The 24,119-nt window shown below is 38.5% G+C and overlaps 1 protein-coding gene across 3 annotated transcripts; it reads right to left on the minus strand.

The window, feature by feature from the left end:
* Positions 1–535: 535 nt before the first annotated feature.
* Positions 536–23,455, minus strand: stk39 (serine threonine kinase 39). 3 transcript variants are annotated; one of them, XM_051405057.1, is made up of 19 exons: positions 23,125–23,455; positions 21,245–21,357; positions 20,865–20,973; positions 20,153–20,291; positions 19,392–19,447; positions 18,677–18,786; positions 18,330–18,431; positions 17,884–18,017; positions 17,692–17,740; positions 17,093–17,158; positions 14,829–14,900; positions 12,947–13,069; positions 12,229–12,258; positions 11,774–11,830; positions 10,923–10,984; positions 5,496–5,548; positions 5,255–5,323; positions 4,845–4,909; positions 536–2,050 (listed from the first exon to the last, which is right to left on the minus strand). In XM_051405057.1, the coding sequence occupies exons 1-19, from the start codon at positions 23,228–23,230 to the stop codon at positions 1,976–1,978; spliced, it is 1,590 nt and encodes a 529-aa protein (XP_051261017.1). In that variant the 5' UTR covers positions 23,231–23,455; the 3' UTR covers positions 536–1,975. The 3 variants fall into 3 exon arrangements, with proteins under 3 accessions (XP_051261017.1, XP_051261018.1, XP_051261019.1); XM_051405058.1 differs by lacking the exon at positions 11,774–11,830; XM_051405059.1 differs by lacking the exon at positions 14,829–14,900 and having other exon boundaries at positions 23,125–23,454.
* Positions 23,456–24,119: the final 664 nt, after the last annotated feature.

Here is a 24,119-nt window from a genome sequence, read left to right on the forward strand (position 1 = left end):
AGGTGAATATACACTAATGAAAACATGCCTATAAATACTATATTCCATTTCTGACAATAGCTCCTCCCAAATGTTACACACTGGACTTTTAACAGAAGCACAAGTAGAGACTAACAAAGTCAGTAAGCTCCCTCATCTTGTCAGTTACACAGTAATATCCATATGAAGTTTGCTAACATTGGATAACATTAGCTACAATAAGATAATGACACTGTAGCAAAACTTACTCTTTTAGCTGCTTTTTGCTTTAAAAAGGCAATTTTGTCATTAGCCAAATGAAGGCTCTAAGGAGAGAAGGTGTTGTATGCTGTACAGATCGTAAAAACCCCTCTGAGGCAAATTTATGATATTGGGCTACATAAATAAAATTGACTTGGCTCTTGTGTCCGTGGTGGAGACTTGAGGAAAAATGACAGCTGTGAGTTGGCCTTTTATAGCCAATATGCCTTTAAAAAAACAACTTTTAGTGTAGGTCGTATCAAGTTATAATTGAATGTGTTATGACACTGTCAGCTAAAAGTAAACACTCCACACCTTTTTTTAAATAATAGCAATTCTTTATTGTTGCTCCTTGTCAGAAATTTGACATCAGCTGATTACAGAGAGGGAACAGGGGTAATATGCTGAAATGGTACACATACTGTACATAAAAAACACAATAAATTACTTTATAATAAAGAATTTAGTAGAAGTTAATATTTACCACCTCAATACTTAAAAATAATTTAGTACTACTGGACTTGTTTGGACAAACAAATGGCTCGTCACCCTTTCAATAGTTGCCTTTTGGTTTCATCCTCAGATGCATTGTCATACAGTACATTTTTAGAAACTACTATATTTTTGGGAGAAAAAAAAGTTTTTTGTAGTGCAGCAGGACAGAGCAAGAAAATTAAACTGTTGTGGTTTTGTCTATTAACCTCACATCTGAATACGCGTCAACCAGAGCAGATTAATTGGCTACAGGTTCTGTTATGTTTTATTTGTCTGATGACAAAAGCACACATTAACTTGTCTCCAGGGGCTAAGCATCTGCTGGTCGGGTGCACACACTCAGCCCAAAAGTGCATTGTAGCTTGTCTCATTAAGTTAAGATACTTGACTTGAATTGTGTCATTGCTGTAATAGTAATACATTGTGAAATGGTAATCAGCGGGTTCTGCTCTTTGTGGTCTCACTCATTGACTACTTTCTTAGGCACAGAAAAATGAACAAGGCACCTCTAACATTTTGAAGCATTAGCACTGTCGAGAGCAGCAAATTATACACAGTAGCATCCAGGTCTCGTTTTGTTTTCTGCACACTCAAGCAAAGGGTTCCCTTCTTTGTCAATGTAAAACGGGTCTCGACACAGAAATACAATTCATTATCTTTTTAGACATTCATTACGTTATTATGAAAATGTGCTTTTCCCCATAAATTAACTGAATCTTACATTCTGACATAGACCTCAGGGAAACGTCACAAATGAGTGGATTCGTGAGATGCGAGTCAAAGCAAATTTGTTTTCACTGTGGCAACAAAACAGCGTGAGAAACAAACTAAAAATACTCTTTCTCATTTCAATAAATAATGAGAGCTTTGCTGAACACAAAGGTAATATGGTGTAAAACAAAAATGAGAAAAAGAAAAAAATAAATAAAACATTCAAAGCTACATCTTAATCTCCTTATGTCACCACCTGAGTACATCTTTTAAGTTCCTGGGCTGTATCCTGATCCCGGTCTGTGCGCTGGGCGGTGGAATGTTGTTAAGGTTAAAGGTCAGGGAGCAGTGAGCAGGGAAGTCGGCGCTAAGGAGGTGTAGGCGGGGCGGTGGCAGAGCTTGGTCTCAGGGAAAGGTGAAAAAAGGTGTGAGGGAGGAGGTGGAGTGAGTTTTAAAAGGAAGGTGTTGGGGAAGATGTTGCAGGAAGTGGTGGTTTGTTCCTCAGTCTGTCTGCCCTGAACTGTCTCCCCTGTCTCACCTGCTTCAGGCATCAGCTAACACTTAGCTGTGCAAAGCCGATCAGCTTCACCTCGTCCGGTATCTCTGTGTCATCGCAGCCGGACGCCTGCGTGAGGAGAAAGACATTGAGAGGGTCAACGTGGCTAGTTTGCATCCTGACCCACTCGTCTCCATCAAGAGAACTAATCCTGCAAAATCCCTAGAACAGCTGTAGTGTAACACCCTGGATTAGCAGCAGTACCAAATGCTCACAAACAAGGTAGGCACTGGAAAGTATTGAGAAACACATTGTTGGCTTTGGTCCTTTCACAGAATTTGATAACAATGAGAATATAGGCGTATATCTGCAACCTTATATTCTGTCTATAAAAGGAGACGTTGACATCAACAATCTTTTCAGGCTGTTAAAATGTTGCTAAAATGTTAACAACATTGTTTTAGAAGGTTTATGAAATAATAGACAAGTGAGTCATTTCGATGCGTCACATCTGGCCAATAGTCTGTTTAATAAGGTCAGTATTGGCACCATTTGTGCTGCAGTATCAGGTTGGAGCCTCCATATTATGCAGTAAATGTGAAGTCTTTATCTCATTAAAAACATACATGTATATTATCAAATTGTGTGCGTCATATACAAAATATGTGTACCTTCAGTTTGGGCTAGTCCCCTTGGTAACACACAATAGTGTGCTTCTAATTTTGTGGTGTTTGGAAAAGACATTGTTCCCCGTGCACAAACTGAGGTCCATAAAGCAATGAAACTTGACTAGCCTGCACAGAGCCCTTGACCTCAAATCCCATCCAACACCTTCGGGATGCATTGGAACATCGACTGCAAGCCAGGCCTCATCACCTAACATCTGTGCCCAACCTCTCTACTCCTGTGGCTGAACGGGAACAAAGCCCGGCAAGCAGGTTCCAAAATCTGGTAGAGCCTCCTTCCAAGCAGAGTGTTGGCTGTTCCTGCAGCACATTATTGCTTATAATGTGGGAATAAAATGTTCATACTATGTTTGGCTGTCCACATACTTTTGGCCATGTGGTGCTTCATCTCTAAACTTCAACAGCTCCCAGTGACAAAGCTCAATATTTACTTTAACTGACAATTCAACCTTCCAGCCCCTGATGTGAACCCAATTTTGATGCTGGTCAGACGCTACGCACAGAGTTAATATTAAAGGCAGCACGCATTTAGATATATGTGTTCCCTGAAAAACCAGGGTTTTTCTTTTTCATTCAGCTCTCCTCCTGTGGAAAAGCCAGTGTGAATGAGTGGCCTAACACCTGCCGGCATCTGGAAAATAACACCTGATCAAAGAGAGACACTCCATCTCTCTGGGGGTCTCGGAGCTCTGCAGTTGTCTGATCAAAATGGAGGGACTGTAATGAGAACAGGCTACTCTTTGTGAGTCTATAGTGACCTCTTGTTCGGTTAAGTCATAAAGTTGCTCTAGTGCCACCCACACCATAAATTGTCTGCATAAAGTGTTACGAACTGTTCCCCTAGCGAGGGTAATTATTCTCACTCCCTGGGTTTTGTGACACTGCACTCGTAACTCTTCGCTTAGAAATGCAGTTTTTGCATTGCCTGCAGTGGAACAGAGTTAACATATGGAAATGGAGGCCTGTCCATATATTTACATGCTGTATCCAGCTCTGCCCTCGCTCTGACTCTCCAGAGACTGGTCCACCTGCAACACCCACTAGCTGCTGATAAGGCAAGCATGGCAGAAAGGTCACTTTGAAAAGCACTGTGACCCAAAGCACAGATGTTGTTTACCCACAAATACAGAAAGGTCAATAAAACATAATTTACATATTTCTGTCAAATCCAGAAGGACTGACATTAGTGCTTCTTTTCCCCCCAAATTGTTTCTCTAATAGCTATATAAAGGTGACTTCTAAAAGTGGCCCATACGCAACATGCACTTTATCTGTCCTCGTTGTAGATGATAAACAAACTGAGTCTGAATCTCATGGAGACTTCAAATGAACATTACTGTACTCCGAATCAGTGGCCCACGGGTGAACTTCCGATTGGTGATTTAACAAGGTGCATCACTGAGAGAAGACAGTGGGTAGAAAACAGCACTGCTGTCAGTTGAAACTGTGTTTGACCTTCAGTTTCTGCTGGAGATTAAGTGAGGCTGTCAAGGCTGTAACACTCTTCTCCATGGATAATACACAAAACACAATTGAACATTGTATAAATTATTTTAGAAAACAGGTAGATTTTCCTGATGCAGAGCTGTCCCGATATAAAATATATCTTATTTACTTATTTTAATGTAGGCTTCCCGTGGGCTAAATGTCCATTAACCTTAGCCTTTTTCTCTTTTTGTCAAAGGTAGTTTATGATTGGAAACATATCAAAATGTCTAATCTATACAAACTTTTTATGAATAATATAGAATTATTATATATATCAGAATGATGTATATTTGTTAAACAGTGTCTATGCTGTTTTATTTATATTTGTAACTTCATTACTAGAAGAAAATGTATCATTATATAAAAGCTTTACATTTTTAATGTTAACATTTTCATTTGTCAGTACTCTAAAAAGTGCTCAGAACAAGTTTAAGCAATCTACAGTTCAATGAGCAAACTCTTGTATACACAGTACATTTGTCTGCAATAGGGATCAAAGGGTCATAACCTTGTAAGAACAAAATTCACAGTTGTTTGTCGAATCAACCATCCAGTAAAAGGGGTAGGTGTCACGATCGCCCCCCAGCCTTACTCAGCTATATCTCCTTCACCAACAAAACATTGTTTTCATGCCGAAGCGCTCACATTCCTCACTGAACCTTTCGTCAACGAGCTGTTTATGGCTGGACATTGTCAGCCAGGACAAACCCGTGAGGGAGTCATCAACCATCAATCATCTGGGAACTCACCAGCTTAAAGGTCAATACTTTGTAGGTAGTTGGGTCATCTACAATCTTCTGAAGGTTAGCAGCAACTGTAATGCAGAGGGCACACAACAACAACATGTTATATAAATAATATCAAGTATTACATTTCATTACATGTTGTGCAATGGGAGAAAGAGAAAAAAATAATAATTCATAATAATTTAATGTGATCAATTACCATACCAGTTAACTTGTATAAGTTAGGCTAACTTATCATTTCAAAATAAGATGCAATGTGTATAAACAATATACATTTCTATCAATTTTAGTTGTCTCAGTTTCTGCAAACTTGATGAAAAATGAAATAAATGTCTCTCTCTTTCTAGTAAGCCTGATACTCCCTAAATGATGATTCACACACAATTTACCAAAATAAAGTGGTGGAACATTACCAATAACAACATCGTGCCCGTTGACCAGGCCGGCTGAGAACAATTCCTGGGAAACGCCATCAGCGGTGTCTTGTGAGGGAATAACATGACAAATATTGGGCCTGCAACATTCCACTTAGAAGGTAATTGTGTTAGATATTGAATTAGATACTGTCATGAGCACAAACTACCCATTACACACAATGCCTGAAGATGTTATCAAAAAGGGAACAGCACATTTAAATCTAGAAAAAGCTCTTACCTCGTCCAGGAGTGAATTCAAACCGGATGTCATTCAGCTCCTTTCTGGAGTTCCTGAAAAAAAAAGAAGACAAGAGGGTGTGACTGAACAAGTAGTATCTGAAAATTGAGATTTAGATGTTGTGTTTCTATGAGTGTCCTCTAGGCACAAATATTTAAAGAAAGCTGAGACAAGTAGAAAACAAGTATGAAATTGTTATCCTTAAAAAGATTTTTTGGCCACAACAAACTGTAAACACACTGACACACTATCACCTCATAAAGTTGATATGGCGAACGGGTTTAGCAAACACTGGCGTAGTTACTCATCAAGCAGCAACATTCATTTGGAGTCTTGTTTGTGTTCACCTGACAAATGTTATTCCAGTATTCACTCTTCTAAAACTGAAAATATCGAGCTCTTTAGCTGCTAATGCTCCATTATATTCACAAGCTAGTCCCTAACTTTCACTGTGTGCCCTTTGGTGCTGGGTGGGAAGCGTACAGTTGATTTGTTTTTTTGTTTTTTTGCTGAAAACGGCACTAATAAGAGCAGTGAGAGTGAACAAAAACAGTAAAGTTGAGGGCAAGAAAAGCCAAACAATTAGCTGAAAGGCCTCACTAAAACTCTGCAGAGTTGAGGAGAACTGCAGATTCTCGTAATAATAACAATCCTCACTACCAGCGACCCCCTTTCACATTACACATTCATGTTGATCCACTGTTAAATAAATATATCATTTATATATAAATATAATATAATATATAAATTATAATATATAAATATAAATATAAATTTATATATAAATATAAATGACTGTTACCCAAGTAACTAAAGCAATGATTTGGTAAATGAGTTGCAAAGGAAAAATGTGCTGAGGACATGTCTCAGTAGTTTTCCACATACTGAGCAATATGAAGGTAACAGCTGTATAACTGCTTCTGCTGCATACCTCACACCTGCTGCATTCACTGAGATGTATACAGCAGAGTTGAAAAGACTACACGGAGAACTGCAGAAAACGCTGGCATCTGCTTATCTCTGTGCATTTAGCTATTTATATGTTCTGTAAAGATTAAATGTGACTCAACCTGATTTCACTATTTACATAGAGCTGTAACTTTAAGGTGGTATATATCTCAACCATAGTCTGCAGTAAAACGTTAACAGCATCAACCTGCATTTATTTGCATCACTTGCATTAGAAATAGGTCTTAAAATCTGCGTGTGACAGGGGAGTGGCCAGTATCTATGAAAGCAGGACATGTCAGCGCAACCCAAAAAACGTGTGGTAGGAGAGGATTAATTTCGTTTGCAATCTAGTTAAATAAATCACACGGCCAGCCCACAACCCTCATTTCAGATGAGATAGAGTCATAATTCAACACACACATAGCTAATGCTTTCTGTATTCAGTGTATTAGCAGCAAGTCTATACGAAATAGTGGGAGTGAGGATTTACTATCAGCTCAGCTGTGAGTCAGGATTTTTTAATTTTAGAGAGTTACGGTTGAAAAATAAAAAATAAAATAGGGTAAAACTCTGGTGGAGCAGATGGACGTAAACAACATCTCTATTCCCAGCAGTGGAAGCAGTGGGTGCACATTGCCAAGGCGAGGCCACACGTATGTCAGAGGATCATAACCCTGCCCAAATAGATTGTGCCTAAAATCTGCCTTCTCTGAAGAAAACCAACAGTGTTTAGAAAGCATTCTGTCAGTCTATGTCAGGATCCTTTGGGATTAGCCATATATAGTAGACTGAACGCTGTCATGACATGTGAGAGCTAGAGCACTCTGGAGATTTTGTTTCCAGTTCAACAGCAGTAAAATTAACATTTCACCCACCCAACGCCTTAGTATTTCTGACACATTGTGAACTAACTTGCATATTTGATATGGCTGTATAATCCCTCTAGACAAAGGTAGGTTTAGGACAAATTAAAAAAACAAAAAACAAATTACAGTGTAATCCTAAAGTGGGCAGATTGCTTTCCCACTAATAATGTGACAGGCTTTGATAAACATTTCATTGGGAAACATAACGAAGACTGGTGGGGATATCTCTTAGGCAACCTTTCAAAAATGTCCTGCTGCTGTTTGTCAGCATTGCAGCCCTGCATTGTTGGCAGTCACAGAGGTTACTGACAGTGAAGCTGATGGTTATTTTTAGGTAAGAAAAATGTAGATATATTACAGAAAACGCAACACACTATGATACCAAGGCCAACAAACATTTGCCCTACTGAAGCTACATAGTTTTATAACCCTAACCCTTTACACACTCAAGCCCAACCCTTCTTATTTTACAGGTGCATAATTTCACAGTATTTTCCTGATAATTTCAATGAACCTTCCTGGAAAGAACCATTATATTTCTTATTAATTATAGGAAAATTAAGGCAGTGTTCCATCTCCAGGGTTTCAATTAATTAATTCTAACTAATTGCTACTGTAATCTAGGGGGTCTTTTAGTCAGTGAACAGCAGGTCAGCCGAACATGAAAAATGCCTAGAGGCAAACTTAAAATTCCACAAATGTAGAGAATACAGTTTCCAATAATAAATGACCACTGACTAAATATTTATTGGGTTTAAACTTTCATTGAAGGAAACTTCCTGGCAAATTAAGGGTCCCATAAAATAAAGCATTACCTTAAATTATTTTTATTACCAATTAATGTGACAACAGTACTTGTGCAGTTAACTGATTATACATTAGTCAACATAAATGTCAGAAAATTGTGAAAAGATCTGTCACAGTTTTGTCCAACTAACAGGCTAAAACCCCAAAATATATGCAATCATAAGCCAATGAGGGATCATCGTCCTTGTTATTGTACTAGTGACACCTAGCGAGATGCCTGTGCAGAGGTGGATAGGATTTGTTTGTCTCCTGTAAACTCTACTTCAGGCTTATGGCTGACAGCACTAATTTATGAAGAAGATATTTCAGAAGCTACCCTGACATTTGTCTTCTAGTTACTCTTTTTGAAGAAGAAACTTTAGAAAAAAACATGCAAATGTCACCTCTGGACTGAACTGCTCAGTGAAATCAATTTGCATCCGTCCTATTTGGGCTATTTAAGCTTCAATGACATTGCACCAGCAGCAAGCATATTATGCAAGTCTGAACTTCCCCTTCAAACTGCTGACAATACGATTCTCAGGAGACCTCAGTGCCTTTGTAAAAAGAAAAGATTGAATGAGTTCCAAGCAAAATGTTGACATAAATCCAATCATGCTGCTGCTGTTCCCCTGTTTCTGCTACTGAGGGGATCATATTACCATAAACTCATGCTAATCGGCTGAACTCCCTCATTATCTGAGAGAGGAGACCAATTAGTTGTTTATTTTTCTCTCTCAAATGCAATTACTTTCATAGATTCACCATTTAACTTTAATCTTTTACAAATTCAAGGACCATATTTTTTCTGCAATAAATTACCTTTTTATTTTTTTACAATTCAAGTTTTATTGTTCTGTTGTTGTTTTTATTCTATATTATTATTTAGTATATTTTACCTGACAACAAATGGTTTTAAAAAGCAATTTTATCAAAAACAAGATTGATATTCCAGACATATATTTCATTTAATCACCCTCCTTCTTATGCAGCCTCACACAATTTGTGGCCATAAATATATCTCGTTCTGCCCCCAAAACATAAGAACACAGCCAAAGAAAATCCCAAAATATGAATGCAGTCTCTCATCTCATAATACCTTCTGTGCTGATTCACTTTAAGACATACCAGCCAAATCCTTCTCAACAATAAAAAAAAGTGAATTTTCTCTTAAAGAAACATTTCCAGTCACAAGCAAAAAAGCTCAGAACCTGTTCCCTTGCACTTCCCATTCAAAATAAAGCAAAACGCTCTTAAAATTACTGATTCTATGTCAGCATAACATCTGCTGTTCAGATGGAGATAAGTTTGAAATAAACTGTACACAAAAGAGCTTAATATTATTCATCCTTTCAAAAGGTTTCGCTTATCCTACCGCTACATCAAATACACTGTCATGTTCAAGTGTATCTTTTCTAGTTCACAGAATATAAAGCATAAAGCAAAAATCCCATCGTTAACACATCCGCTATGTCATACACGTCAAAGAAGAGGATATAGTGAAAGGTCTTAGTAATCCTAGAGGGCAAACAGTATATGAGCATTTGAAACGCTCATATTTGTAGGGGGAAAATGCCATCAAGCTTTATTGACTTACATCTAAGAAGGCATCCATCACATGTCTGCACCTCTAATACTGAATATTCTAGCTGACAAACCAGAGAGACGATCTGACAGCCTAATGCTGGGATCATATTAAACACAGTGAATGCATTTATTTGTAGAAATGAATGCATTTTCTGCACGGCTCTGCTTTGACACATTTTTACATGCTCGTTCTGAAGTTAACAGGACAACAGTATTTATACATTTAATAAGAGCCACAATGAAGGTTTATGTTGTAATTGTAGTATTGGAAACCACATCGAATCTGCTTCTTGTGTTTGAGCCATAAAATCCACAGATCAAACAAACATCATTTAATCCATAGATAAATTATGAAACAGAGGAACCAAAAAAAGCTCGAACCACTGAAAACTGCCAATTTATCTTAATCACCAGGTTAGAATAACGACTCTTTGCTGGCCACCAATCAGCTGTCTCCTGTCACATCCAGACCACTATTTTGTTAGTAAGCACAGAATAAAATAGTTTTCTGTGCTATGCTGGATGCCTGGGGAGGCACCTTCAGATGTCTGTTCAACAAAGAGTGTGTTCTGCAACCAGCTCATCAGGGAGCTACAGGCAGACTTTCCACAAACCAAAAATCCCCTATTGTCTGTTGCTGCATCCCTGAAAATGTACTCTCTCTTTCTCTATTGGTGTGTTTGCGCGCTGAGCAAGAGGGAGAGGGAATATATAATGTGTATTAGATAAAGATAATGTATTTGTAATGTGAACATCTGCCTTGTATTCCCTTATTACACACCTTAAAGTGAAAGGGCATCGACATTTTGTGTATTCTAACAGGAAGTATCTACATTTATCATTCTGGGGCTGAATCACAAGCCTCCACATTAAAAAACATGTTCATAAGCAGCCATGTCTGGAATGCTACAGCAAGAAAGCAATGGTTGCTATGAAAGAAGGAAAGCAGATTGTGGAGCACAGCCAGAGAACCAATGAAGTGTAACGCTCTCCTCCCTACGACACGACCAGTGAGACAAAGGGATGTGAAGGGATCCATGGCAATGCCAGATCTCCTCCGTAACAGGCAAATGTCACTAGCTGTATTAATAGCCTGCATGTTAGGTCATTTGTAAATCTGCTGTGTGTTTATGCTTTTACTTCCACAGTGATGTCTGAACAGCTTTTTGAGACCGCGCTGCCACGAGAAGATCAGCAGATGGTTGAGAAAAGTATCTGAAAAGAAAATCTGCCTCACCTTAGCCGTAGTACCATGTTCACAGCACCTTGAATGTAGGGTGCATCCTCATATGGTTCAACCTGCATTAGAAAACACCTGATGATTTTACATTTTTGATAAGCTTACATGGTCCGCTAATGGACTGAGAGATCAGACAAACAACACTGTTTTCTGTGAACAAGACGAAGAAGCTTTGCACATAAACAAATCGTCAGAGAACATAAACCACAAAGTGTGTGCGGCAGTGAAAGTACACTCAGCCCATGTGGTTTATTTTTTCTGAAAAATGTCTCCCATTTATTGCAGCTGCAGGGAAAGTTTTATGGGAAAAGAAAAGGAACAATACATAAAGGTGTATTGTGTAAGGATTTATCACCGTTATCACTACCATCTTACAAATGGGCTCTTTGTATGGCAAAGAATAGACATTAGGGGTAAGAAATGACTGCTGAGTAGCTGTCAGAGTTAATTCCTTACTGGAGCACAAGACTACACCTCAAACTGCTCTGGCTCATTTTCAAAATGACAATAGCCTTAGAAAATGGGCTGCAATGGCAGAGAGTCTTTAGATGAGATACACCCAGGCAGTGAGCTGGCACTGTCAGGCAGACAGCCATTTACTCTGAGTTATTACTGCTGAGAGCATCCAGGAGCTCCAGGAGGCCGACATTCACATGTGCGCACACACACACACACACACACACACACACACACACACACACACACACACATATATTTACCCACTGACACATGTGCACCGACAGACACACATATGTACAGCATGGATGTGCACAAACACACACAGACAATCAGTGGTGCATCAAGGTCATTGAATCATGACAAATTAGTGCTGCTGCTGAATCCCTCACCTGGGGATGCTGAATAGACAACCCTTCAATAGGGACACTGTTGGCATTCTCCTCATTCTAGGAGCAACAAAATGAGAGGCAGAATTGTGCAAATGCGATTACATCCTTGGTAAATATCAAATCTTTTAAAGAAAACACAGGAAAGTCAATTCAAAACAATCCATGAGGAGTAATTTTCTGGGTTTGTCAGACAGTTTAAAACAGGTGCCTGGCTGTTTTGATTAAACTGCATAAAAATGTGTTGTGAAATAAACCTTCATAATTGAGTTCATGATTCTTACACAAAGCTTCAGCCCAAGTAGGCTGTATAATTGCATTTCCAAAAATGCCCCTCTGCCAAGTTACCAAATTATAAAGCAGCAGAAAGAATAAAGCTTATTTGTCTCTTCACCAAAATTCAAAGATACATTTATTTGTATGTTAAAATCGTTGTATGAGAGGAAGAGCTGACTCACATCTCTGGCCTCATCTTTGACCCTTCGTGACTGGAGGGAAAAATCAAACACATATTTAAATTTTCATATTCATAGGTACACAAAAATAATGATTTTTTTTTCAAGTTCCTAAAAGACCAAAAAAATTTATAATGTGCCTGTTTCAGTCTTCCTGTCTGTTTCTCCATCTGCCCATCCGTCTGTTTTTACTTTTATAAAAAATGTACAGTACAACTGCTGAGAAGTAACAAGCCTGAGATCGATGGAAGGAAACAAAAAAAAACCATCCTTGTGAAAATACTATCAGCAACAACGTATTTCTTAAGTCCTTACTTTTGGGAACGTATTACTTATTGCATCATACATTAAAGCTGAGTATATCTATCAAAGGGCTCTTTGATCATAGCTGTCTACTTCCTCCTGCCTCAAATCCTTGCAGCAATCTTCCAGCTCATTACAGCAACCTCATGACAGGCTCTCTCAGAGATAAACCATCTGCTAACTGGAAAACACTGACTGATTTTGGGGGGGGGGGGGCAAGGAATGAACCAGGTCAAAGATGGAGGGGAAATTACATAACAGTCTGATCTACAGGTTAGACGTGACATGCAACAATAATGACCAACACCTTAATAACTCTGATTCTTTATATTCTTTATTCTTTATTTCTAAATAAAGGTGAATCTATAACCTAATCTTGATGATGAATGACGTGTTACCTTTGTGGAGTCTCACCTACCCTGCCCTGATTCACTGCTGCCTTGCCCTCCTCGCTGCCCTCATCCAGCTCGTCATCGCTCCACTCCCAGTCTCCATCCTCCGTCTTGTGCAGGTGCCCACTGGAGCCTGGGACTCTCCTCACCTGGACACACAGCCAGCATGCATTATGTTAATGATGTCATTCATTGTTTTGTTTTTTTATTGAACACGTACACACGTTGTGGTTTATCCATTGATTGCATTAGGTTGATATTAGAGCAGTGGTTCTGAATGTTACTGTACTGGGACCCTTGTAATGAGCTGAGGGTTCCCATCCATGGGAGAAACTACTGGCAACCCCAGCTGCACATTTGTGACATTAAGAATAAATATAAAAAGCTACATTCAAGTCACTTAATCTAAATATGTCTGGCCTACTGCTGCCAAAAACATTTGCTCAGTTTCTTCTTGTAACATAACAAGATATTTTTCATGTTATTATGACATTTTTCTTGTTTTCAATACCCAATTTTTTTTTTCAATACTTGAACTTTGCATATCGGTCGATACAGATTACTGATGCGATACATTTACGTTAAAGTTCTGTATATATATATTCATATATACACACACACACACACACACACACAGAGTAGGATTGTATGATTGCTATAATTTTGTATGGCCTGGCTCAGGTTAAAGCCTTTTGTCATGACTTTACTATCCTGGGAAAAAGTTTTTGAACGGGACACTGCTCAGAAGTAGCAAAGTCTAGTTTCGGGGATTAGTAAATTATGTGGTATTAGGTCGGTGCACAGATTTGCGTACTTGCCGATACGCTTTACAGAAGTTTAGGCTGTATCGGAGGAATTTTGGGTACTGGTATTGGTATCGGAACAACCTTTACACAAAACTTTCTTGTTATAATAACATATCACTTCTGCTATCTTGCGAAATTACAAAACTTTCTTGCAATGCTATAAATTGGTATGTTGGTATAACAAGAAAGAGACCAGAGATGACACTGTAGCCTGCATCAGTAAAGATAAAACATAATGTTAATAATATGGTATGCAGTAAAAATTTTAAAATATGTCGTAATAAATGAAAAATAACTTATATTATATATAACACAAAAACAATTTTGTTGTAACAAAAAACTTTTCATGTTGTAACAAGAAACTGAAAAATTTTTGTCATCATGGCAGAAATACGCTACTGTGGTCTGGAAATAATCAGTCCAGCTGGTTGTGGTTCCCAAGCAGAATGGGATTAATCAGGGAACAGAACTTTTTCCTTGCATACTTTTTTCACTGATAAGCTATTGTTTAGGTGGGGGAGGGGGTCTCACTTTTTTATTGCTTCAAATGTATTTTAATGTCTAATAATGATAGAAAGAAATTATAAGGTTAGAAAAATATAATTATATAAACATTTATGAAAAAGATTTTTTAAAAAGATAGATAGATATATAGTGTTGGCTCATTTTCAAATGTTACTAGTATGAATGTCATCAAAACATTGGCGATACACAGTACACTGACTTAAAAAACTGCTTAAAGCAACTATATCAGTTTAGTAGGCACAGCTTGGGTACAGCACAGTACAAGAGAAAACTCACATGAAGAGGCAACATAGGAGAGATTACTTAAACTTGGTTAAACGGTAGTAATACAACTGCAAATTGTAACCAGCATATAAAAGCAGGTAAGTATGGCAGAGTCATTGCTAAAGCCTGTCATTTGCTGCAGTTCTACAGTCTGTAAGGCAAGCCACACATGACTAGTCTACCAGCGTGAGCTAAGATACGACAGCACCACAGTGTTACAGAAGAGACAGCACACACAAACTGGAAGCCACTAGCACCGGGGTCATAAAAATTCACCCAGCTTTAGAGAAGGTCAAAGTTAAAGAAGCACTACCCTTCTGGTGGTGTCGGGTTTTTTTTCCAAACCTGACATACAACCAAGGCTTCCCCAGTTCTGCTCGGGGTCCTTGAGCAAAACAGACACAGATCAATGCACTCAGTGGCCGACTGACATAAACTAACACACAGAACATGAAGCTTACAAAATCTTCCCACTCTAAATGTAGGAATAGAAACATTATAAGATCAGAATGTGCGAGTGTTAGTAATAACTGAAATCAGAGTTTGCAGGGGATAAGAGTGAAGCACTTTCAGGTAAAATGCCCTGTATTTTAAAATCAGGCTTCAGAAAGCATCCACGCAGAACTCGATCAATATTCCATCATATGTGCACTGGACCATACATTTGAACTCAATATTAATCCCTTTCTGTTTTCCCAGGTTTTCAATATGTAACAAATCAATGACTGAAGCCCACATTGGTTGTTAGTCACTAATGTCTAATATTTAAACAATAAAGCCTCCCTCCAATTTTCTCATTTGGAAGCTCTATTGTGGGTGTCAGGGTGCCCTCTGCTGGTTACTCAACTCACATGTATGCGTATATGTATGTATGACATTTTACACTCATATTTCAAATATTGTTGGTCAGTTCTGTAAGAGGTAATTTCCTCTTGTCCTCCTTCCTGCCTTCTTTTTTTTGTTTTGGAAATTATTCCTGACTTTCTCCCTCTTTTAATAAGATAAAGTATTCATTTAAAATTACTTTGTTGGTGACAGCTGACCAGAGGATCTGCCATCTCCTTTTCATTCACTGGAGTATGTTCAAGGAGAAGTTAGGTCCCATTTAGAGAGCCCTGACCAGGGATAAGGTTTTATACTGGCTGTCTGGCTTTAAGTCTTGTCTATTAAACCCTCATAGTACTTGGATGTGTTTACCACGACTGCAGAATACCAAACAGGACAAAAACTACAGAAACAGAACACCAAAGAACACAGGTGCAAAAGGGGCAGAGAGAAACCATTGCAGTTCAAAGAAGAGGAGCTGAACAAGTAACTGTACAAGATCTTAGGAGAGTGAGGCCACCGTGGTCTTGATATAAAGAGGTCACAGCATCCTGAGATTCTGCAGTGTTGCTTGTATCTGCAAGCTTTGGGCAATGTTTGCTGAATGTATAATGTAGATGACTCTGTAGGTCAAATCAGCACAACATGACAAGGACACGGGCTCTCAGTTATCAAGTGAACCAGACATTACCTGACTGTATACGATGTGCATTCTGTCTGCACTTTGAACAAAACTCTACACATAAAAACAATGATTTATTATAATTATATGATCATTATTACAGGAAGCGCCCAGTAATAGTACATTTGCATTTTGGGATAAGATAGATAAACTTTTAACTTTTAACTATGCTTACTATTTTGTATATTTTTTGTATATTTTGCTTATTTTGGTATATTTTTATCTGGTATTTTGTTTTTAGATTAGCTTTTATCATTTAGGTATTTTTATGCAACAACGTTTCACTATACGTACTTGTACATATATGTGACTAATAAAATCTGCTACCTATTTAGCAATAAGTACCTTTCCATTAATTGTTATGACTGCTAGATGCCTGTGGTTACCATATCAACAAAGCTCAATGACATTATGCCATTCCCACAACAATTCCCTTCCTCTTTATTGACACTCTGCCCTGTCCGTGCGTAAATGTTAACGTCATACACAGCAACAACCCTGCTATCCACTATGCCCTCCATTTACTCCCAACCAGTCAGTGAATTTCCACCCCTCCACCCGGCCACTCTGCCTCCCGGCAATGGCCCTCTGTTCCCATTTCTGTCCTGGCCATCCAGGCGGAGTGTTATGTGAAGCCAATATCAGCTGTGCCTGAAAACTGCACTTCCTCCCACTAAACTGTGACCAGTGGGCAACTGAGCAAGCAAATGGACCAATAATGTCCTCCTTTCTGTTATCTAATGTTACCAATTCATTTAATCCTGTCTGCCTTTATTGGGCCACATGGAGAGAAAGTTGCACTGGGAGACACTGACACAATATGTGTCCATACATCAATGCCGTTTGACTGTTATGCTGCAGTGGCCCATATTTTTACATAATCTACACAACAGTTTGTGCACAAAGTGTTTGAGGTGCTGAAGAAAGTCAGAGTGGGTAGCTGGTGTTGACTGTAAATGGAACACTCTGGTGGAGAGGAATACTTCAGTCGATCCCAGCACTCTGCCATAATTTGTTCATGTTTAGTCAATAACTGAGTTATTTTACAAGGAATGTTTGCGTAAACATACCTTCTTCGCTCTCTGGGAAATCTTTGGTGCACGACACAAAAGCTTTTCAACCAGATATTCTTTGTTCTGCAAGGAAGAAAAATCTAACTATTAATCAAAATATCCTTATAAAACATAGTGAACTTAGAAAACCCAATAATGAGTCACAAAAATCTCAGGTATTCTGTTTTTAAATGGTAGCCCTCAAAAATTAATGGGAATGGTTGAAGTACAAAAGTTACTAAACCCGTTGGAATGGAAACAATACAGTGATACAAATAACTATTCTATCTCATCAGGACACACTCATAAATCATTATTAGGCTACATTATTGAAAATACTAAGCATTTAACTATAAACTGTCCAGAACGTTGCAGTCACTGTGTTACAAAAGAATCAATAGACATATACAAGGGTATTGAATTCAATAAGGGATTTATTTTTCCCTTTTTCTGGTAATTATTCTGGTAATTATTTCTGCAATAGTATATTATGATAAATACAGTGTCCATGGACATTTGTTTGATGTATCTTGACCATCATAAACATAAATGTTGAGATAACATTAATAAAAAACAAACAAAGATGGCAAGTCAAATATTTGAGATGAAACAAATACCTTGGCCTTTTGGAAGAATTTACACTTCAAAAGCTCTGCAGCTGTAGGCCTAGAGAAAAAGAAAAGTACAATTGTTGAAAATATATCACAACAGCACTCTCTGAATATCAATCAGGTGCTTTCCATTGATCACGCATTGCATCAACTCTCTTCACTGAAACATTTGGTTGATATATGGAATGTGGTGCTAACCTTTTGGCAGGATCCTTCTGAAGGCACATAGTTATTAGTTTTCTAAATGATTTGCCATATCTTTTTAGCACTTCTTTGTCCTCTACACCCGTCTCTAGAGTGGGTGGATCATTCTGTAGGGTAAGCATTAAAACCTAAAAACACAGGGGGGGGAAAAAATGGTCAAAACCGCCCCCACATTTCAGCAGCAACACAAATATTGCAGATGAGGAAAAGAAACTCAAAGCAGGAAACTTTTAAGTTCCTTAAGACAAAAGGTCGCTTATTCATTAATTGCTTGGTTTCACAATCACAGCAAAAGCAAGTAAAAATGTGTTCTCCCAGTACATTCATGATAAAACTTCACAGATACAAGCTGGTTTATGAGAAGGTTTAGTAAGCCAAGAGTTTATTTTTTGTGCTGGTGAAAGCTACAAGGACAGTTGTGATTAGGACAGAACACTCACCTTCATGGGAGGGTAGCGGTGATAGGGCGCAGAGCCTGTCGCTAACTCTATGGCGGTAATTCCAAAACTCCATATATCTGCTTTGAAATCATAGCCTCGAACCTGTGGGTATAAAATTTAAATAATCTGTAATATCAAATAAAACTATCTGACTATCTAGAGCTTTTTGTTAATGTTGTGATTTAAGTTGTTTAAAACACGTCTAAATCAGTTAATAGCATTACGTCGAGAAATGGATTAGCACTAAGTTCAAGAGAAGGGAGCTCGGGCAAATTCATTTTTAATGACATATGATGACATATGATGAACTTGCAGCTGCCTTTTTGTATGGAGAGAGACACACTCACCTGTTCCATCACCTCCGGTGCCATCCAGCATGGTGTGCCAACAAAGGTCTTTCGTACTTTGTTTCTAGTCATATCCCCCCCTGTGGCTAGGAACGCACTTACTCCAAAATCTGAAAATGTAGATAAACAAGCGGTGCACTTTACTATTGTCCTTGGTCTTGGAATGACCTGCAGACTAGACTCAAACTTGGCTCAGTCGTCTCTCTAACCAGTTATAAACAAAATCTAGCTGAAGTTTTTATTACAAAATGTTCTTGCTATAAAGCATAATTAATTGTGTTAATTTCTGTGCTTGTTTAACATGGTGGATGTTTATTATTTGTAAAGTATTGTTCTGTAATAAAGGACAACGGCTGCTGTCAAGACTTTTTTAGCAAACATAAACGAGAATGAGAAATGAGAATTTATAGTATTTTTAACTTGAAATTCTGTGTTAAGCCACTGTTGTGACAGATAAAGAACTGGATTTTAGGTATTATTTGATATTTTCTACATTTTCTTTATTATTTGTTCAATAACATCCTTTATACATATCTTTAATTCATCCCAGTAACCAGGAAAAAGCTGCTAGCGTCAATTAAGTAATGGAATAGGAAGATCCATAATATGTACACTAGTGTGTGAAATGGTTTTATATTGACGAAAATATTGTGTTACTTGAAGCAACCTAAGAGGAAATCTAAGAGACAATCAGGGTTCAAGTGGTTCAACACACCTGCAATCTGAACAGATCCATCTTCTCCCAGTAGTATGTTCCCAGCTTTCACATCCCTGAGGTTAACAAAATACAGACAAACAACAAAGTCATGTGGAGCAGCATTGATTCTCCGTCCGTGTAAACGAGTCCCACAGCCCACCACCATCTGGAACTCTGCCCAAGGGGCTGATAGAGGTTTAAGCCTGACTTTCAGTGACCTTGAAACGCAGGGACTTTACAGAACAAAACAACTGCACTGCTGAAAAAATACAATTAGATGATTGGTTTTAATTTTACATTGTCTGGCAACTTTAGCCAGTTGTGCAACTCTCTCATCCAGAGCACCTTACAGCGCAACTACAACATTTTATCTTCCAAAAACATAATTTAACTGGCATTGTTTCTGCTAGACTCCCTTACTACTCTTAATTCTTACAATAAACTAATAAAAGGTAACACTTTACTTGGATAATCCATCTACAGACAGTTTATAGAGTAACATTTCAACTGTTTTGCTTTGTCTGTAGATGTTTAACAGATTATCTATAATATATATATGTGACAATTCATGAACATGAGGCACAAAAACAAGATTTTTTTTGTGCCTAAACCTTAACCACGGTGGTGAAATATCAGAAAATGGTTGAATCTCAATTAATTAACTTCTGAATGTTACAAATTCTCTAAATACTCTAAACTACCTGTAGGAGGATTATCAAAATAAAGTGTTACCAAAACTAAAATCAATTCTAAGTAAGTTAAAATGGTAAAAGGGTTACCGGTGAATTTGTCCATTTCTGTGCAGATAGTCCAGGCCCTCCAGGACTTCTTTTAATATAGTAGCAATAATAGGCTCATCTAGCGCTCGATTTCTGTCCTCCTCTTTGCTTGTGTGCTTAATTATGTCCAGCATAGAGCCTAAAAAAAAAAAAAAAAAAACACAACAGAAAAACAAATATATTCAGTTAATTTTTCACACATTAATGAGAAACACAAATCAGCTGCAGTGTTACTCTGAGTCGTAAAATGATCAATATCTATGACCAGGCACAAATTATTGCTGTCTGTTAAGTGCTTGTTGTCCTTTAAGCAGTAAAAGGCAGTACATTACAGAGAGTAACACACGTGAGTGCCGTAAGTATGTGCAAAAGGAACATCACCAGACCACAGCTGTTATTTACTATAGCATTAGTGTACTACTGCCTCCACATAACTGTAATAAAGCAAGATCTGATGTCTTTTTAGGACACATCATGGAAAACAGTGACTGAAATGCAGCTATTTGATTATTTTATTCATCAATTACTTTAACTTTGCATTATTTCTTTACCAGTTGTCTCCTTAACTATGTAGATATAAATAGACAACTACAGTCTAAGTGAGTTATAACCCACACAGCTAACCACGTAGCATCATCACAGTCACAACGCATTCATTCTGTATAATCAGATGTAGGATTTGATTCTGTGTAGCTTGACAGCTGAAGCTCACCTCCACTCAGAAGCTTCATGACTAACCAAAGTTCATCCTTCACTACGAAGGAGGTGTAGTAGGTGACAACGTTGGGGTGGTTGCACTGGCTCATCGCTTGTATTTCTTTCTATTGTGAGAGAGAAACGTCAGGATATGACATGTCAAAGATTTTGTCTTGTGTGTTTATTATATATAAGGAACCATAGTAATAGGAATCAGTGATACACAACCTTACAGCAAATGACTTATTACAACTTCTTATGTGCATTAATGAATAGTCAGGCTTACACAGAACAGTAATAATATGGATCATGGGGAAAGTGCAGCATTAGAGAGTGCTACAAAAACACTCTGTTCACACACGCTGAGAAAAATAAGCCCATATTTATGGTACTCACCAATAGCTCATCCATGCTAGTCTGGCATTTTTCCAGGTTTATTCTCTTTATGGCGACACGCTCCTGTCTGGGGGTGCAGAGGGCTGCCTGTACCACAGCTGTGGCCCCGCTGCCTGGAATCACAACCACAACAGAGCAATGACAAAGTGGACAGCAGCTTAAGAGAGAGTCAAAGCACACACAGCTGGAAGACAACTCTTAAACGGAGCATCACTCTGCTCCATGGCTGGCCTGCTGTTCCTCAGTTTTTCTGTGTTGATGTTACGGTATCCATCTTTCATGTGTGCTGGCTGAAACATTATACGAACACAATGACATAAGCTGACTTTGAGTACAGCACTCCCCCCCCTCCTCCTCCCCCCCCACCACTACCACTACCACTACCACCAACAACGTGATGGGTTGTTTACTTGGTTCATTGCAAATCAGGCCATGCTGGAGTAGTGAAGTTGTTCACACCGAGAAGCTGTGACACGCAACATATTGCTTGCCAACTGTTCGCTGTAGATAAGGAGACGGAGAGAACACATGAGATCTGACTGTTTACCAGTTGATTATGAGAACAGTGAGGGGGGTCCCACAGTCAGCAGCACACAGCTGTGGTCCTCTTTCCTTATCAGTGATGATATGAATTGTCAGCTCATCTGTACAGTGCACGCACTTGCCAAAAATATTCAGGGAACTTCCATTTTCACTTTTTGCGTACATGCAAGATTTTTTGTTGTTGTTATATTTAGTAATTCATATTTCTAAAATTAAATGATTCAAGCTTTCTGTGGCTGAGACATAACTTTTTAAAACTTACAAGAAGAAAATCTACCACAGAGTCCTTTAAGTAATAGTGCCCGAAGGCTTAATAACAACATGCATTAAACACACGAAGGCTGTAAAATATCAATTGTTTTCATTTGAGGTATATATAAAAACGGCTTAACAAGTGAGTGAGCGTGTCTGAGTTCACTGAGTTGACCAACTATTTTTCCAAAAAGCTATTTTGGAAGTAAGTGTTGAAACAGTTTTACAGAATATTAATCGCCAACTATAACAGTAATCTGTTAATCTTTTAATCATTAAGCAAAAAAATATGTAAAAACACTGTTCCAGCTTCCAGTGTGATCATTTAATGCCTCTGTACATGTTAAGACATCACTCTTTGGACTCTGAGAAAACATGACCAGTGGTTTTCATTAGTTTCTTTACAGAGTATAATCAACAGATTCATCAATAACAAATGTAATAGTTAGTTACAGCCCTGCTATGAACTAGTCTCTCACTTTTTATGTAGGGCAACTCAAAAGTTTTAGTGATTCCACAAGGCCTTATTATATTATTATCATCCATATTATCATTAGTTGTATTATTATTATTATAATTATTATTATGTCAAGTAAAAGTAACATTTGAACCACTTTGAGATGATGTGACAGGTTATTTAATGCTGCTTTAGATGCCACCACAGACAACTGCAATAACACAATGTGGATTTACACATCTGTGATTTTAATAAAGGCATTAAACTGGACACGTGCCATACATACACTGACATATATCTGGAGTTAGGTCTCTTTTATTATCAGAACCACTGGAGGAAGACACACACACACACACACACACACAAAAAGAAAAACGCACTTAGGGAAGAGACACTTCCAGCCTCGTGTTGTGTGTTTAAGCTCCGTTAAGTAAGTCACAGTCGCCGGGGACCGGTAGTCTCTAAAATGTGCTTGTTAACATCCGCATTGCAAAGCATTGCAGGAGGCTACTGCATATGAAAAACGCCGGTAGGCCCCTCATCGTCATTCACAGCTGATAACCGGCCGCGTTGTGCCTTTTCCCCGTGATAATATGTAAGCCCCCTCATCGCATCCCCGGGTACTAACCTATGACTTCCTGCAGCTCGTACGACTCCCTGGTAATTGGCCAGCTGGTTGTCGGCGCTGGTTGCGGGTGGTGGACGGGAGCCGGAGATTCGCCTTGATCCGCCATGATGATGATGATGATGATGATGATTCTGCGCTAGTTAGCAGCCTCTCTCTCTCTCTCTTAGTCCGACAGACAGACAGACACGGGGAGAGAGACAGAGAGAGAGAGGGAGGGAGGGAGGGAGGGAGAGACAGTCAATTTTGACCTCACCTCCTCCGTACAAGTGTCAGCTGGCAGCTGAAGCAGAGCAACTCCCGCTAGCGATGAAACACAACCCGGAAAATAACGGACCGCACACATGCGCGCGCACACACACACACACACACACACACACACACACACACACAACACACAGGCAGAGAGACACACGCGCGCGCACACTACCTCGTGCCCGGTGACATGAAAGTTGACCGCACAATGGTTCAATAAGTAGAGGAAGACTGTCATTAAAATCACCATTAATCATCTTTCCTGAGAGGAAACTTAAATTAATTGTGTGTTTTTAATATATTTTTTTATTTATTTAATGTATTAATCGACTATTATGTTAAATATTCTGGACGTTGTTTTATTATTATGAAGTTTAAAAAAAAAACCACTTGTGCAGCTGCTTGTGAGACAGTAGCACGTAATAATGTGACGATTTCATGTCACATGCAGCCCGACAACTGCAAGCGACGTTGTTAACAGTGGACAGTAGGTGGCGCCATCACATCACATCTGTATGGTGAGTGGGAGAGCTGTTGCTCCAGACTGGATACACACTGCAGAGTTTTACATACATAGGAGCTGTTTTCATGAGCTATTAAAAAAGTCTGTTAGAGATTTTTCTCTGCTTCCAGCTTCTTAAATTTAATATTTTGTGCTTCTTTTGTTTTATGTGACAGTGAAATTAAATATCATTGGGTTTTGAACTGTTGGTAGGACAACAAACAGTCATTTTAAGATGACA

The sequence above is a fragment of the Dicentrarchus labrax genome, unplaced genomic scaffold, assembly GCF_905237075.1.
Source record: "Dicentrarchus labrax unplaced genomic scaffold, dlabrax2021, whole genome shotgun sequence".
NCBI classification, from domain to species: Eukaryota; Metazoa; Chordata; class Actinopteri; family Moronidae; genus Dicentrarchus; species Dicentrarchus labrax.

Coding starts and splice junctions, on each gene's coding strand:
- stk39 (XM_051405057.1), bottom strand. CDS start 23,230: ATGGCGGATCAAGGCGAATCTCCGGCTCCCGTCCACCACCCGCAACCA. Junction 20,292..20,864: donor CATGAAGCTTCTGAGTGGAG/GTGAGCTTCAGC, acceptor TTTTTTTTTTAG/GCTCTATGCTGGACATAATT. Junction 5,324..5,495: donor TGAATTCACTCCTGGACGAG/GTAAGAGCTTTT, acceptor TTCCCTCACAAG/ACACCGCTGATGGCGTTTCC.